General features: G+C 39.5%; 1 protein-coding gene across 1 annotated transcript in view; it reads right to left on the reverse strand.

Moving 5' to 3' along the window:
* si:dkey-112m2.1 (transmembrane protein 132C) overlaps nt 1-16,003 on the reverse strand; it is a 113,494-nt gene extending 97,491 nt beyond the window's left edge. The window contains exons 1-2 of the mRNA XM_020638113.2: nt 15,483-16,003; nt 14,901-15,089 (exon numbers count right to left, since the gene is read on the reverse strand). Of these exons, the coding sequence (XP_020493769.2) occupies nt 14,901-14,949 (49 nt within the window). The 5' untranslated portion in view covers nt 14,950-15,089; nt 15,483-16,003. The remainder of the gene's footprint in view (nt 1-14,900; nt 15,090-15,482) is intronic.
* Between the last annotated feature and the right edge of the window lie 827 nt (nt 16,004-16,830).

Genomic DNA, 16,830 nt, shown 5'->3' on the forward strand with positions numbered 1-16,830 from the left:
GTGTGGGAAACACAGTGACATGACTTGCAAAGAATAATTTCTGCTGACAATGTTTCCCTTTTTTTAAATAATTACGTTGGATTTTTTTTCTTCCAGGTAGGACCTAAAAGAGCCACAACTAGTCCCAAAATGTGCCACATGTGGCTTGAGAGCCTCGTGTTGACTATCACTGGACCATCACGTTGTCATTCGACATTTTGTCGAACCAGACCTGGCTGAATTTTAATTGAAGACCCCTGGTATGGAGAATACACAGATCTGTAACAAACGGACTCTCAGGTGATTCCCAATATGTTTCCCTCCTAAAACTAAATACTTAATTTGATTTAATCTATTACAAATAACGTGAAGACTGGAGGAGACAGAGTAAGACATAAACGCTCTCCACCGACCTGCTCAGTCAGCAGATTTATGAATAGAAGACCAGAGGCAGAGCAGATGGCTGCTATGACTCTGTTTTATGTTTTCACAGGTCACTGAGCTACTCATGGGGTATATATCCTCATGTCTGTTAGCAGCGTGCTGGTCTTTTCCCTGCAACACACACTTCCTGTTGAGATCAAGTTTTCTCACCTGACACACAGATGGTATTTAAAAGTGCTTTTGATCAATTAAATCATGATGAATCATGGTAGAGACTGTGATTAATCATGATCCCAATTTTAAAATACTACTTTACTTTTATGAATAAATAAAAACTCTGCCTTTCCACTGAGCCATTTAGACCCACCCTTTCAAAATACCCAAAGCAAATGAATGACCTTCCCACTGGGGTCATTAGTAGAAAGTTTGTCAGTGAATAATATTTTCCCCTTAAAAAAACAACTTCCAATAAAACAATCAGAATCAGAAATACTTTATTAATCCCAGAGGGAAATTCCATTGTTACAGTTGCTCTCAGACTGTTCCAAAGCAATCTTGAGGGAGAAATGGTCAACCCTGTTGGAAATCCAAGTAATAACTGAGGAGCTGTTACTTCCTGTCATCAGTAGGGGTCACTATGAGTATAGGAAAGTTATGTGTGTGTCGTTGAGTTTAGGGCAGGATACTCAATAAACAACATTAATTACTGTAAATGAGAATTATAACAATTTCTGTTTTAGCCAACAAATACTGGATTCATTTGGCGGAAAGAAACAATGTAGCCTAAATTCCACCTGATGCGTGTTTGCTCCGTCTCTGCGTCTTTACATCAGTGGAGCTGATAGGTTTTTACTTTATTCAATGTGTTTGTTTCCATTCGCTCTGCTACGCTGCGTCTCATCTTCTTCTCACATACGCAAGGCTTCTATTTTTGCCGGGATGCTGAAGCACGGCGCATCAATTTACCACAGAAAAAGATCGAGCAGGACGGGAAGTCAGACAGCAAAACAACATTAAAACATCCGGTTTATTTTCAGAAAAAAACACTGACCGTATGTGTGTTTGTTTGTGTTTTCAAATGGTTTTATAAAAACATACATCGTATTATCTTGTGCTGCCGTGAGGGAGTCTGTAAAATTACTGCAGGAACTCCTTAGTCTGGGCACTCCAGCTGTCTAGCTACGCTCTCCAGCTACGCTCTCCGTCCTGCAGAACGCTGAGAATGCTGCCTGTGGGTGTTGACGGACGAGGGTGCTCAGAGCCGTAACAGATCGGCGCCGACATGCAATGCACACGTTTCTGGTGGGAGTTCTGGGTAATTCCTTGCATTCCCGTAGGGTTCTCGTACTGCTTTCAGGTGTCGGGCCCTAATGAGCACGTGAAATAAATATACTCTGCAGCACCTTCGTGAATGCCCAGCAGAAAGGTTTAACACCATCAATTTCTGTACCGCCTCCCTTTTTATTCTTTGCATAATACCTCTGTGCCTATTACTGTGTCTGGCCTTTATGTTTTCATGTCAGTATGTGAATAAATAAGAATAATAAACAACACAAACATGACCTGCACCAATAAAATGTTTTTCCTGCAGTCCTTGTGCTGAGGCATGGATTCAGCACAATGTGATGTAATGTAGCTGGTGTAAATTATAATAAAAAAAGTAATACAGAGAATAATTCCTTTATTTAATGCAGCCGCTCATCAGACCCTCGTGCTCCCGACACAGCTGCATCAAAGAGAGAAATCTATTTATTTTCTGCTCTGCCTTGTTCAGTCCCCACATGCAGCCCCCAAGTTTATGAAGACAAACATTATAATTAGTCTACAAAGACTCACTGAATATTCAGCGGTCCAGATCCTCGGTCTCATTTGAACACAATATGGAATAAAAATAGACGAGTACATAAGACAAGTTTGGGACTGACTTTTGAGTAGCTGAGCCTCACACTGTGTAGTGCAATGAAATGAAAAAAATAAAAAATAATAATAAATTCTCTTTCCTGCTTTGAAGGATTTTCCATCTATTCCTTCAGTATTACGTCACTAATGATATATAATGACCTTGTTTGAAGAAAGTAGACTAGTAGTGTACTTACAGTTTAAGCTACATTGAACCCGTTTCTCAGTACAGTAATACATCAGCCTGTTCTACTGTAAGAGCATTATCAGCCCACGTGTTTTTGCTTTTCACTCTTGTGCGTATTATTCAACTGTTGTTTTATGTAGGATTGGAAAAAAAAAAAACATCTTTCCACCAGAGCTGAGCCACAGAAACATCACAACAAGCACTCTTGTTCCCCCTCTTAGCGGCCACTTGTCAGCGCTGCCAACAGACTGTGTGCCTTTCAATTTGTCCCAGCTCACAGTAAAGGGAAAGAGCACTGGGATAATGTACAAAAAGCTGTGCAGAGTGTGCTTATAGTTCACACCACATGTCTGACTCTTTTTTACTGTAGACGCCAGTAACACCAGACGTGTAGAGCCTGAAAAGCTCTAAATCCTTCCCTTTTTTCCATCGCTATTATTCTCCTGTAATATGGGCAATCTTCTCAAATATTACGAGTGCACACATGGGGAAAAATCATAAAAGATGATATACATTGCAAATTAAACACATTCACACATCAGAGTTAATGCCATGGGAGCTAGTTGGGGTAGAGTGTCTTTGCTATCTTGGGAAAATGTATGCAGACAGTGGGAGCTAGGCTAGAAGCTTCCAGTTGAAAGACGACTGATTTCACCACTGAGCCACAGCCAACCCCATGATGAGGTTCATCTTCATACACACACACACACACACACACACACACGTGTTTTGCATGCTGCATGTACAGCAGGGCGTGCAGGATCTTAGTCATCACTAAATGTTCAACAGTTAATTTAATCAGCGTACCGCTACGCTAACATCATAATCAGCTAACTGCTCCTTCTGACAGCTGGAGATCAGGCAATCAGGTGTGGTGTGATACTGCGGAGGTAAATTGTCAGCAGGAAAATTAGGGTTTTTATGATTGATGGGAACCTTTATTTAAATTTTTATTCCTTGAAATTAGATCCAGAGCTTTCTTTGAACAAGCTAACTTTAAACAGCTAGTCATCTGGTGGATAAATCTTAAGACAAAACAGTAAGACCTTACAGAAAAAAACACTGAAACCAATATATTGGGATGTATTAGCTAGGTTCTCGATGACAAAAATTTAAGAATTTCAGCATAACAGATGATTAAAATGGTTATTAATGAATAATGGTCAAACATTCTGTCTGAATGTCTTTCTGTTCCACTTCATTAACCAACTAGACACACAAAAAAACCCAATAGTGTAAGGCAAAGTGAGGCATGATCTTTGTAGCAGCATGGCGTCATTTCCTAGCGTGAGCCTGAGGGCAGTGCTGCAGGTCAGGAAATGTCAGGTCATCAGAATCCTGTAATTGCAGGGCTCCTGTTGAGGGGTATACTTGAAAGAAATCTACACATGAAAGGACCTCTATTGTGTAAAACATCCAGATAGAGGCGGTAGTAATATGCTTTCCAAAGCAAAGGTTCCTCATTGCTTTTGAGCAGATCTGACATGAGAACGGGGAGATAACTCTTTTTGACAAATTGAGCAAAGCAAACATGTAAAATAGATGAATTACTTGTTTGCTCAATTAAAAACAAAGGCGGGCAAATTGCACTCAGCTGGTGGCGCAGTATTTATAAGAGATGTTACAAGCACACTTCTAAATGATCAGGAAAACAATTCTGCCTCTGTATGACTTAAAAGTAAAAATCTGTTAAATTCTGTAAATATGTTGACAATACTTTTAGGCTTAAATCAGTCTGGGGCTGTACAACTCGACACTTCATCTACATCTCTGGAATGGTCTGGAGCCTTTTGCACCAGGCTGTGATGAGTTGTTCATTCTGACTTGCTCTTTGTCCCTCCATTCAGAGAGGAAGCCTTGTTCTAAACAGTAAAACATTTTTTTTATACTTTTCAAGTCTGGCATCTGAATAACCCTCAATTACCCTCCAAGCTGATCATCATCACACTGATCAAACTGTACAGAGCAGGACTGTTTGGGTGCCATATTTTTGAGAATTTGACCTTGGTACGGAGTAGATAGTGGGACATTCCTCTGTTTGAGCTGTAAGCAGCCGCAATCCATTTTTAATAAATCAGGCCCTGATTGTGTTTATACTGCAGGGACAAGGTTCTGAAAAAAAGTTCAGGGGACTTATTTTACTCCAAGAAAGTTTTCTACTCCAGGGATAATTCTTTGCAGAACTAAAGGGCCTTGCAGCACTTAACATTTCATTGATTTAGTACTTGCAGTGTTTATAAAACTGCAAAGCATCAGATACTTCGACCATCCAGGTGCATTACCGTGCTTAATTTTTATTCAATACACCAGGAAAGAAGTGTCTGTCAGTTTTGCCATTTTACTCTAGCAGTTCAGTATATAAAACTGTGAAGAGTTGATTAGATGAAATAAGAAAATGCATGATTGTTGAATAGAGTTATGCAGCTGTGAGATTGTTATTGATTGAAAGAGCTGGAACGGTATAACCATGTAAAACAATTGTGTCTTTTCAATTCGACTTATCCTCATAAGTCTTTAAACCTTTATGGAAATTCAGATAATGGTGAGCAGGAAGAACTTTAAGTACTCTTAAGGGAAGCTTCAGGACTATGGGCTTTGGAAGCGCCTGGATGGTGGTCGCCATGCTGGAAATGCTGTCTCAACCGAACTTTCAGTCCACCTAACCACAGGCCAAGAGCTGGAGTTTAGGTGGGCCTTGAGCCTCCTGACAAACCGCTATGCGCCCATCCATTAGTCAGGTCAGTTACTTTAGGTTTTAATCTGTTGCCAGGACTAAAGGAGCAATGTAAAGTCTAACCTTTTTTAACATCCTTAAGTCTAGAGGATTCAAAATATTTGATGAGAAATAATCATTGCAGCCCTACTTGATTCTCTTGAAAAAAGTCTGCCCCTTTTCAAAGCATCTGCAATGTTTCCGATGCTTTATGTATCTGATGTTGATTCAGCAATAGCTGTCTCATCTGACAGTCTGCTTAGGCGTACACAAAAACAGATTGGCTGTTGCAGACAACACGTCAACAGACAGTTAACTGCAGCGAGAACATTGTTCTGATCCTGCACCCTGCATGCAAGATGTAAAACAAAGATTAACAAGCACAAATCATCGACCTGTTTTACATTGATAGTAAAACAGCAGTCTTGAATATTCTGGCAATCGATAAAGCGAAACCCACATGGCGACTAAATGGGTAGGACGAGAAGTAAAGAAAATTAAATTGCTGATTAAAATAAAATATGATCATGTATGAAAATATTAAGACGTGCCCGGACCACGTTGGTCCTGCTCTCTACCACATCAGTTACCCTAACATATGTTCCTTTAATCATACTGCTGGTAGTGAGGGCCCTGCACTCTGACTGTCTTCATGAAGAATACCCACACACTGGTTCCATGGGACCAATTACCTGCTGGGAAATTCTGGCTCCATAAGAGACATCATAAAATCCCTGTTACTGCCTTAGAGTGCAGAAACGTGCCAAGCATAGATTAAAGCAGTACACATTAAGGGACATATAAGTGAGCCGATATTCAAAGTAAAGCTGATCAACCAGTGTGCCAAAGCCCTTTCAATCTCTGTGATCAAAAATGTTGGACCAGCATGCACATGATCAAGCAGCAACCTCTGGTGTTGAAAAGTGAAGCCAATGGGAGAGTGCAAAAAACTGCAGTTCCCCGAGTGTCCACTTGAGGCTGGCTGCCCAATCCCTGTAAGTCACATAATTCACTGTTCAAAGAAGCCCATTTTTACAGCAAAACTCAACATGTTCACAGCCTGGTTCTAAATATTGATAGTTAATTTCTTCATGGGCAAACATTGTATGACTTTCTCTCAAACTAATCTGTTTTGGTTTTATGAAAGTGAAGAGTTAATCATAATAACAGGGCGCATTGTAAGGCCCGCCTAAGCACCAGGTCTTTGCCTTTACTAGGGGGATCGAAAGTAAGTTTCACATTTCAAATATGGCAAATTACACAGATTGGCTGCAAACGTCAGCTTCAGGAACCAATGCGTGATGTTATTAAAACTTTGTCCATTTTTACATGCAGTCTATGCACATTATATGTCTAAACATTTTAAGCAGAACTCTTCTCTTGGCATGTAACTTATAACAGAGCATAATTTCCATTTATTAAAGTCAATCAGTAAACATAACTCATTTATCGCTTCAGTCAAAGGAATGTTGAAACATTTTGGGACACACGTATTTGCTTTATTGCCCTGAGTAGGATGAGAAGATAAAAACCATGCACTCTCATGTTTACCCTAAATATAGCTCAAAGACAATGGTGATAGATTAGCTTCACTTAGCATTAAGTATTAAAACTAGGGGACACAACCTGCCCAGCTCTCTTTTAAAATATGGATTCTGATAATCAACAACTCTAAAGTTTCCTCACTAGAACCGTAGCTGATCTGACCTTTAGGGCTCAAAGTATTTAAAGTTGCAAATACACAAAAACTAGAAGAAAAAAAATCAAATTAAACCACATACAATTATTTTGGTTAGGAAACATGGATATCCCAGTAACGTCCAGTTTGTTCAGGTTTGAGTTGCATTTTCTGCATTTGCAGACTAACCTAATGGTGACTACACAGCTACAGAAAGTCACCATGCTTCATACAGTAACTCCCTGTTTGGCTGAAGGATGTAATTAAATACAACAACTACAACAAGTTAATCAATGAGCTTTAAATGTTATTAGTAGCCCATTTAGGTTAGGTGGGCATGAACCAGGTTAGCGTTTACATCATGGATTTTAGAACCAGATGCTAAGCTAGGCTAAGTTAATGTTCTCCTTGTGGTAGCTCTTCAGATAATGGTCAACATGTTAAGGTTTGAGGAGGATGATAGGTCGCCACAAAGAGAAGAGACAGTGGAAAGATCAGAAGAATGAGAGATTTACAATTTTGGAAGGTCTTGTGGGAGGATTTCAGATTACTGTGAATCTGATTTGAAAAGAAGTCTTCTTTGGCAGGCCATGCCAAAATTGATAAGCTGACATTTTGTATTCTCATACTGTTTATACACACATAGGCTACACAGAAGATGCTGAAAAACAATTTGTTTATTTAATTTCTATTCAACAGATTACAATTTACTGACCAAATACACATTACCAACAGGCCATCAGCACATGTAAGGCCAACTAAAAATTGGACAATAAGAGTTTATTCAAGTAGGCTCACCATTCTCAGCTCAGGTAGCCTGAAGCCCAACGATCAATCAATAACTCAGTCTCTTTTTTCCTGGCCAATCACCCACCCACGAAACAATACACAAACATACAAGCACTGAAAATTAATCCACAATACCTGACCCTATTGCCTGTTACCACACATAGTTGTCCTCATAATGTCTTGAAAGAACGTTATACTATGCATTATTAGTTGATTTCCACATATAATACAAACTATCAGTCCTTTTATTCTAGATAATCCATCAGAAGCAAAAAAAATAATAATAATCTCAAACCCAATGCAGCAATGTTTACCTCTCTTGAGGCAGTGTTGCTGAAAATTGCTAAGGGATTTCAGTGTTGATTAGGGAACCTTGTTTCTAAAGGTGTGGAATAGCTTCGCCTCAGGTTTCAATTCCAAAGTGTCTATGAAGTTTGGAATCACAATTCAACTCTTTGTGTTGTTGGACCATATAAAACTCTCCAAGAGGTAAAACTGATAAACCTGATGAGGAAAAGCTGTTAACCAATGCTTAATGACAGCACAAGACAGATAGAAACATGTTACAGACTGTTGTTATGGAGACCTACGGACACAGAATGACTATTACAGCAGTGCTGCCCATCTGGATCGACACTGTTATGAGTCATGTTGGGAAAAGAAGACACAAAGATACTCTCCTTCTGCTCTGACCTTGGAAGATAACCACAATTATAAGAACCTATCCCATCAACTCGGCTATTGATTCTACCTCCTGCAGCATCGACACACACATACTGTAACAAAACGATTTCAAATACAAGAAAAGAAGAATGAATTCTTAGCAAACTCGTGAAACTGTAACTCCAACTCTTCCATAAAGTGATGCAGTGTGAGGCCACCTCATGAGGGCGTTTGAGCTCAAGCGAAATGGCGTTGTGTATCTCCACTGTTGAAGTGGGACCAAAGCTGTTGAAGTGGGAAAAAAATTCTGGTGTCTCTGTCAATCTTTCATTCTCTCACCACACTCATGCGTAGGTTCTTTTTTTTTTTTTTTTTTTTTCTTTCTGATTTTCTTGGCGTGAGCTCTGTGAGCGTTCTGTTAGTTATGCTAATTGTCTCCGGACCTCCCGCAGAGTGTGAGCCGTTCCCAGTTGGATGGCTGCGAAGTTGTTTGCCCAAGCAGATGAGTCTCTGTGCTGCTCAGTGTGTGTGTGTGTGTTTACAGTGCACAGATACAGTGTGTCACAGGAGCTTTAGAGATGCTGCACACGTGCGTTTGTATGTGATTATGTGTGTCGGGGCGCATCAGCGCAGATCTTCATGTGCCAGCCACCATCAAATGTATTCCCAATCGTCCAAACATTCAGAATGAAGAAGGAAAGCAGGGTGATGATTCATCTTAATACTGTCATATATTGATTATTCTCTTTTTCATCCTCTCTGTCTTTGATCCTATTGGTAAGGCAAAACCTGTGGGAACAGACAGACACTTGTCGTCTCTTTTTCCTCCAGGGCATCGCAGTTCCTGGTAAAGAAAATTAACATCGACTAAAGAAATAGTGAACACAAAAGTCCTTCTCCCGTCATGGAAATGATTTAGAATTTAGAATACCTTCCACTTCTATTGGCAAGTTTTACAGCCATTGCCACCATTGCCATTTGCTGCCCTAAAACCACCTTACTAGTGATGTTTTGGTGGTTATATAACAGCTTCTGAACTGCACTCAGACAAATGGCACATAAGCTCTCACTGCTAACTGTTTTTTTTTTCAAAAAGCTTTATGTGTGCCAAAACAACTTAACACCCAAGACATCAGTGCACGTATTCGCAAACATTCTGAGAATGCTATCAGAGAGCTCCTAACTTAGCTTAAAAAACCCTAGCAAGGATATTTATTTTTGGGCTTTTTACTTATTTTTTGCCTTTATTTGGAAGGACAGTGGATAGAGGAGGAAATCGGGAGAGAGCGAGGAATGACATGTGGAAAAGGAGCCACAGGTCAGACTTGAACCCGGGCCGTCCGCTTGGGAGGACTACAGCTTCCGTTCATGGGGTGCGACCTAACCGCTAGCCCATCTGCGCCCCCCTAGCAAGGATTTTTTAGCCTAGGAGTGATTTAGGAACATTCTCAGAGCAACTTTGAGCAAGGAAGAGACAGAAACTTGTATCTGAGTGAGAGGTCGACCCCGTTGCTAGGTATGATACATTTTTTTCAGAAGCTGTGATTGGTATATCCCAAAAAATTGAGATAAAAAGTTAATCATAGAATCTGTTCATACGTTGTGTAATAAGGAACACTATGAAATTAACATCTGTGTGATAAATTGGAAGACGTACTTTAAAAGTACCCTAGCCTACAAGATGTTTAAAATCACATGCCCACTTGTGCAGCAGCTACTTCACATGCTGATTGTAAAGTCAGCAGCCTTAATTAGTGATTAGATGCACCTGTGGCATGATGGGTTGTCTGATTGGTCCAACTATAAGTCAATACGATTATTCTTCATGTCGTGTTTGCAGATCACTTCTCTGTTTTCTCCTCAGCTTGAGAAACTCTTAAGCCTAACAGTTTTACACTGTAGGAGCTCTCTTAAAGGCTAAGACACTTTGTGAAAACTTTCATCTTTACCGGGATCTAGTCTTAAATTTTTGGGTAAATTCTTACAAAATGTCATGTTTTCTTAGAATTTTGCCACTAGGAGCAACTCTTAGTATTTAGGACGCTTTGTGAATATGGACTTCCTAAATAAAATTTCACACCTGCCAAGTGTGAAATTGCTGGACTTAGCGGCTGTTGAGACAAAACACTGCATAAGCAGCTGGACATCTGCACATGCAGTGCCATATTGGAGAGCTCAAGATCAAGTAGCACACGAATGCATCACCAGCATTTATTTTAGTACTGGCAATCACCATATGAAGAGGTCAAGATCTGCTGAATGTTTTCTTCATCTCTCATTCGAACAAATTCACAGTCTTCAACTTTACACTGTTCCTCAGCAACACACCCTGATCTACGACGGAGGATTAGGGCCACGTTAAAAACATTTTATTTCGAGATTAAAGTTGTAAATTTACGAGTTTGAGACCAGCCTGGGCAAAAATGATGAAAGTAGAACTCTTAAAGTCTTTAAAGAATAAAAGAATAAAGTCATTATTTTAGTGTATATCACAAGAGCAGCAGCATGCTGTTCTCAAATGACAAACATGGAGCATCTTGTCCTAAAGGTTTCACTAATAAGGAAATAGGCTACTTCCTTGTGTCGTCGGTATAAACAGTTAGTTCAAGAGAAGTTTTACTTCAACTTGCAAGACTTTGTTTATCTGTAAAATGATGTATGAACAGGACATAAACTGGCTCAGAACATGAGACACTTTAACAAGGCAGACAAGTGCAGATAACAGACACAAATAGTTGTGTTGGGGCTTTACTTACAAATATGAAACTACACATGCTTTGGCACTTCATCATCTTCACATTGTCATAAAATATCAGGAACCTGAAAAGATACTGCAAGAAACTGTGGCTTTCCCGAAGAAAGAACCACACTGACTTAGGGAAGTTGTCTGCAGAGGAAAATACTTTAAGAGTTGTACTTTCATCATTTTGCGCAGGCTGGTCTCAATCTCGTTAATTTACGAGATTATTCTCAAAATTAAAAAAAATAATAATAATTAACGTGACCCTAATCCTCCGTCGTACTGAGCAGCTGAACAGTGTCCAGAAAATCAAAAAGACTGACAGGTAGAAAACCCTACATTGGACTTAAGAAGCTTTGGAGGTATGAGTAGGTGTGTTCCTTCTTATATTTGGATTTGGTGCTTATTTTTAATTCTCCTAAAAACATAAAATGTGCCAGTTGGGTGAAAAGAGTGAATCAGCAGGGGGCAAAAATTGCCTCAAATCTCCTGAATTAGCTAAAAAGTGTTAATTGCCAAAAAGGCATTTAGTGCAGCACCCTCAGTATCTAGGTCCACATATCTTATACTCTCTATCTTTGTTAGGAATGAATACATTCCCTGGTCAATATTTCACTTATAGTCAATACATTTAAGGACGATTAAATAAACACTTGAATCTTTTTTTTTAAAACGTTACGTTTCTCTCCCTCACCAGCTGCAATACTGTACATCCACAGCTGCAAGGCTAAAGCTCTTCACATAATAAGGGAGGCAATATTTTCATACCAACGTTGTCACCTACAAATTACATCTGCATATATTAACAGATTTTTTCTATACTATTTATGGTAATGAAGCATGATTGTGGCCCTGTTCCAATATTGTAAACATTGATAGTTACTTGAAGTATAACACGGCATGTATACACTTCAATATTTAAACAACAATGTTGGCCAGAGTTCAACTTAAGATGCCAACAAGGCATCATATCACCAAGTAGCACAAAATAGTCAGCAACAAGCTGGTAAATCCTACAAATGCAAGACTATACATAAATATGACTATACCGTGTTTGTGTAATGGCTGTGAGTACGAAAGTAATTGGAAAAATGTCTAAATATTGTCTTTGTTGCTTTAACAGCATGTCCCACAAAAAAAGTGATGATTTGCTTTGACCATACCAAAATACATAGTATTTCAAGCGTTCAACAAATGTCCTTCAGAATTAACAACTCGGTTCTTCACATGACCTTTCACTTAAAAATGTGTGTCTCTATGTTATGAACCCCATAATGTAACCTTTTGCTGCCTGCACAGGTAATAGAAAAGCCTTTTTAACCTATTCTTCTGAAAAACAGATCTGACCTGTCACCAGTATTTGTGAAGTATTTCTTTTACTCCAATGTGTCTTTTTTAATCATGATTCTCAAGTGATAAAAATGTTGAAAGGACTTACGGGTTAGTGCAACCATTGGAAAGCATTATATCTCTGTTAAATTATTAATTAAAAAGAAGCAGATATTTAAGTGGAATGCTCATTAGGAAGAATAATCAGATGGTTTATTGGAGCCAGGGCCAGACTCAGATTGGAACATTTACCAGTAAATCAAAATGTTAACTAAATATGATCCAATGCCAGGTTGCTTTGTCACATTAACATATGATTGGCTTTTGGTTTTGCACGACTCAAAACTCTGCTGATGTAAAACCTGTGTTGTCTCACCCATCTAACATCTTGCCAGCCACCCTAAGGGGACATTATCAGTCTTTTTGTTTTGTCATGAGGAGGACTTAAAACTTTTGAAGAATTGTGGACAGAGAAGTTATTAGCTACCTCACCTACAGTACTGGTTTCTGGTTTTGTATCTGATTCCTCTTTGGGGTTTTTTGACTTTCATTGGGCATTTTCAACACAGGCAGACAAAAACGTGCCCAGACACCATTGGATAAGCAAACAACCACCAGAGCAGCAATGCAACAGAGAAGAATAGGTTTTTTTTTTAGTTATTTTATTAGTTTTTATTTTCACTTTGTTTTTAATAACATTTCAGTGTTAATTATAAGTTCTGAAGCTAGTTTGTTAGTTTATTTTTTCTAGTGTTAGTTAGTTTTTTGTAACATGAGATTCTTGTTAGGGAAGAGACCAAAAATAGTACAACCACTGCCATCCACCAAATATAAACAAGCTGTGACACTGGTTGGGCCTTACGGGCCTTGGCCCACCCACTTGTACAACTGTCCCGCTCTTAATTACTGGGAGAACATGTGTATTTGAAATTTGAATATTTGGATCCCATTGTGGGATCAAAATCAGCCATTTTTCACTACCCAGGCCTGGGTGGCCAGAGATATTTTACTGTAATGCTGGAAGTTTAAGTAGTTATGATCATTGGAGAAACACTGTAGAAAAGGTCAGCTATTGACCTAAGGACATGCTATTCATTCATCTGTACACACACACTTCATGCCACCCCTGCATAAATCAGTGTCCGAGTTGCCCAGTCAAGTGCAGAGCGAAAGCAGATTCAGAAGGTTCTACATCAGCAGCAGACATCATGATTGTTCATGACAAATGCCTAAACAGCCTACTGTCATTTCCCGCTGATACCGTCTTATAACATCAAAATACCAAGCTAAATTTTCCAGGAACAGGTCATATCAGACCTCACAAACTACCAAAGGCACAGGGTTAACTTTTAGTAGAGGTGCAGAAAGTAGAGTTCATCCTTTCCCTCACTTAATACTTATCACTGATACAAATGTGCCTGTGGCTATTGGCACTTTGGTTCAGGTTCTGTGTGTGTGAGAGAAAGAGGAAAAAGACCAAGAGACCGATTAAAAAAATTAAGGCTTAATGTGTCTGGTTTTGAAACTTTTCAACTTTCCATCCCAATGCACTCTGGTCGGGCCCACACACATAAAAAAAAAAAAAAAGAGCAGGATTACTCCAAGCGGGAATCCTCCCACTCTAGTTTAGAACAGTGCCCTTTATAGCAGCCCTTCTAATACTTTTTAGAACAAGTGATACAATATAACAGTGTACTGTATAGGATAACTTTGAAGAAAATAGAGACCTGAAAGTTTTTTTTTTCACTTTTTTCATTCATTCGACAAAAAACAACGTATTAATCAGTTGAAAAGAATCTGACATAAAATACTTGTAATTGTTATAATGAATATAGTTTATCTTACTGTGATCTAGAAAAATATAGATTCATAAACACATTATCATTTATTGCTCTGTAATTTGTAATATAGGCTATGCAAATTGAATTATGAAAGGGTTTTTAATTAAATATACTTCTGGTTAGCAGACGAACAACAGACTCAAAAACAAGAGAGAAACCAGTGAGCATCCATCATCAAAAACACACACAGGTGCACACACTAAAAACACACACAGACACACACATTCCTCCAACAAGCAAGAATTGCCAAGTACAAAACTATTCAAAATGAGTGCAAAAAAAATGCAAAACTTAACCCTCTGCAGTCTGCTGTTACTCCTGGGGCGCTGCAGTGGTATTTTCTCTCTCTCTCTCTCTCTCTCTCTCTCTCTCTCACACACACACACACTTCTTCATATTTCAGTGCTGCTACAACCCCCACACCCGCACACACTCTAGGCAATTGTCCGTTCATTCATGTTAATATAACAAGTCATTTTGTATTCTGCCAGAGCGAGTTACAGCTAATTATATGTTTCATAAATCATACAGGCTATGTCCCCTCGGCTCAGATGAAATAATTAGCATAATGCCCCACACTGAATAACATCACTATATAAAAGTTGATGTATATGCGTTGCAGTGAGGTGATGCCGCTTTTCATGTGACTGACTATCATTCCCACAGTGAACACAAGTTTCCTGTGTGGTCTGTCTTACCTGTGCACAGGAGCAGCGCGGTGAGTCCCGCGCGCTGGAATGGCCCCATTGCGCGCGCGACGAACTCCCGTGCCTAGTTTATTCTTGAGAACCCCCCTCAGCAGAAAGCCGCACAACTTTGCACTCGATTTATCCTCTCCAAGCGGTTCTCCATTTAAAGCAGAACAGGTTTATTCCGTGTGACACCGCCTGGAAACAGACAACCCCTCGTCATTAAAGGATATCCCCAAATAGTGCATAGCTCAAATCTGATCCCGTACCTAGTTTTGACTTCCTAATGGTACATTTTAAATGAACAAATATTGAATCAACTTTCAAAAAGCACCTCTTGTTAACAGGCTAAACCTTAACTTTACTTAATTATTTAACAGATTTAATAATGCGCATCCATCAGCGCAAAGGGTATTTAATACTTGATAAATCTATGCAGCTACTTTGCATATTCTATTTCTTTACTGGATGTAAACATTTGAAACCTGCACATCGAGGCTACACAAAGCGAATTAAAACATCATGAAATAAGTGTGTGAAAATGATGCAGTGTTGTTGTTTTGTTTTTTTTGTTGTTTCTTTGCGTCTTACCATTTATCCTCTGGCACAGGATGCAACACCGCGATCTCCTCCAATATAGTATGTGCAGTCAGAATCACCCGTGTCTTCAAACCAGGCAACACAATTCCCCCACCCGATTAAAGCAAAAATAAGTCCTCAAACAATCTCTGCCTTCAAAAGAGATCTTATGTCACGCGAGACTCCTTTTTCTCTTGTGTGTTTTTTTTTTTTTTCCACAGGTAAGTGGATCCACAGCGCTACAAATCACTTGGATGCTGCGAGTGAAATCCAATATCATTCAATGTCCGACAGGATAGTCCTGAAACTTTCCGCGGTATGAAGAAGCGTGCCCAAATTCAGAGGTGGTGATGATGAAGCGCAATCCTGAGCCGTCCTCGCGCTGCATCCCGTGTCCGCGTGCCGGATCGGAGGGAGCATGTGCACAAACTGAGGGGAGAACGGGACGCGCACTCCGGGCTCGATTGGCAAATTAGAAGGTTTGCGGGCGTCACGTCAGCAGCTTTTGTGCCATTCAATTCCCGACTCATATCACATGGGGTTTGCGGAATCTTTTCTTTTAGTCTCAAAACGTGGGAAAAGAAAGTAGCCTACACACATCCTCACCTCAGAACGCGTTCAATTATTTTGAAGGTGGACATGTTTCTATCGGGAAGACAATTATCACAACTCGTGCACCAGGTAAGCACCTTAACAAAGGTGTTGTGCTTACATGTCGTTTTCAGCAGCATTATTGAAACATTTGCTTCAATAATCAAAAAAGACGACCTCGGCTTTCAGTAGGACAATCTATAAAAAAATAAATAATAATAATAATTTAGAGATTTGTTAGTCAATTGCACAATCTAATTTGGGAGATTTTCATGATTATTTCACTTTATATTTAGAATGAATTGGTCAACAATGGCACACGGACGACTTTATTTTACCAGTCCCATGACCTGGACGGATCATTAGGGTCCAGTCAGTAGGGAGAGGAGAGGAGAGCAGAAGCGCAACCTGTTGTGCCATAGGTCGTTCAAAAGAATCAACAGTGCCCCCTACAGGACACCTTTGACTGCAAGCTGCTGCCCTCACTGTGCTTCATCACTCAATGACTCAGACATGAGGAGTTGCTGTATACGAGTTATTATGCACAACTGTAGGCTGAACACACTGCTGTATGTAACAGAGCAGTGGCATCAAGGCTGTGAACAACAGCTGAGCCGCAGCCTCTGGAGTATAAGCAGTGTGTGTGTGTGTATATCCTGGGACAAAATTAGTACATCATATTGTGTCATGACGAAGTCGTTTCATAAAAACAAGACATGCTCAAAAAAATCTTTGACCTGGGAAAAAAAGAGTCAAGAACACAACATAA

This window comes from Labrus bergylta, chromosome 17 (assembly GCF_963930695.1).
Source record: "Labrus bergylta chromosome 17, fLabBer1.1, whole genome shotgun sequence".
Lineage (NCBI taxonomy): Eukaryota > Metazoa > Chordata > Actinopteri > Labriformes > Labridae > Labrus > Labrus bergylta.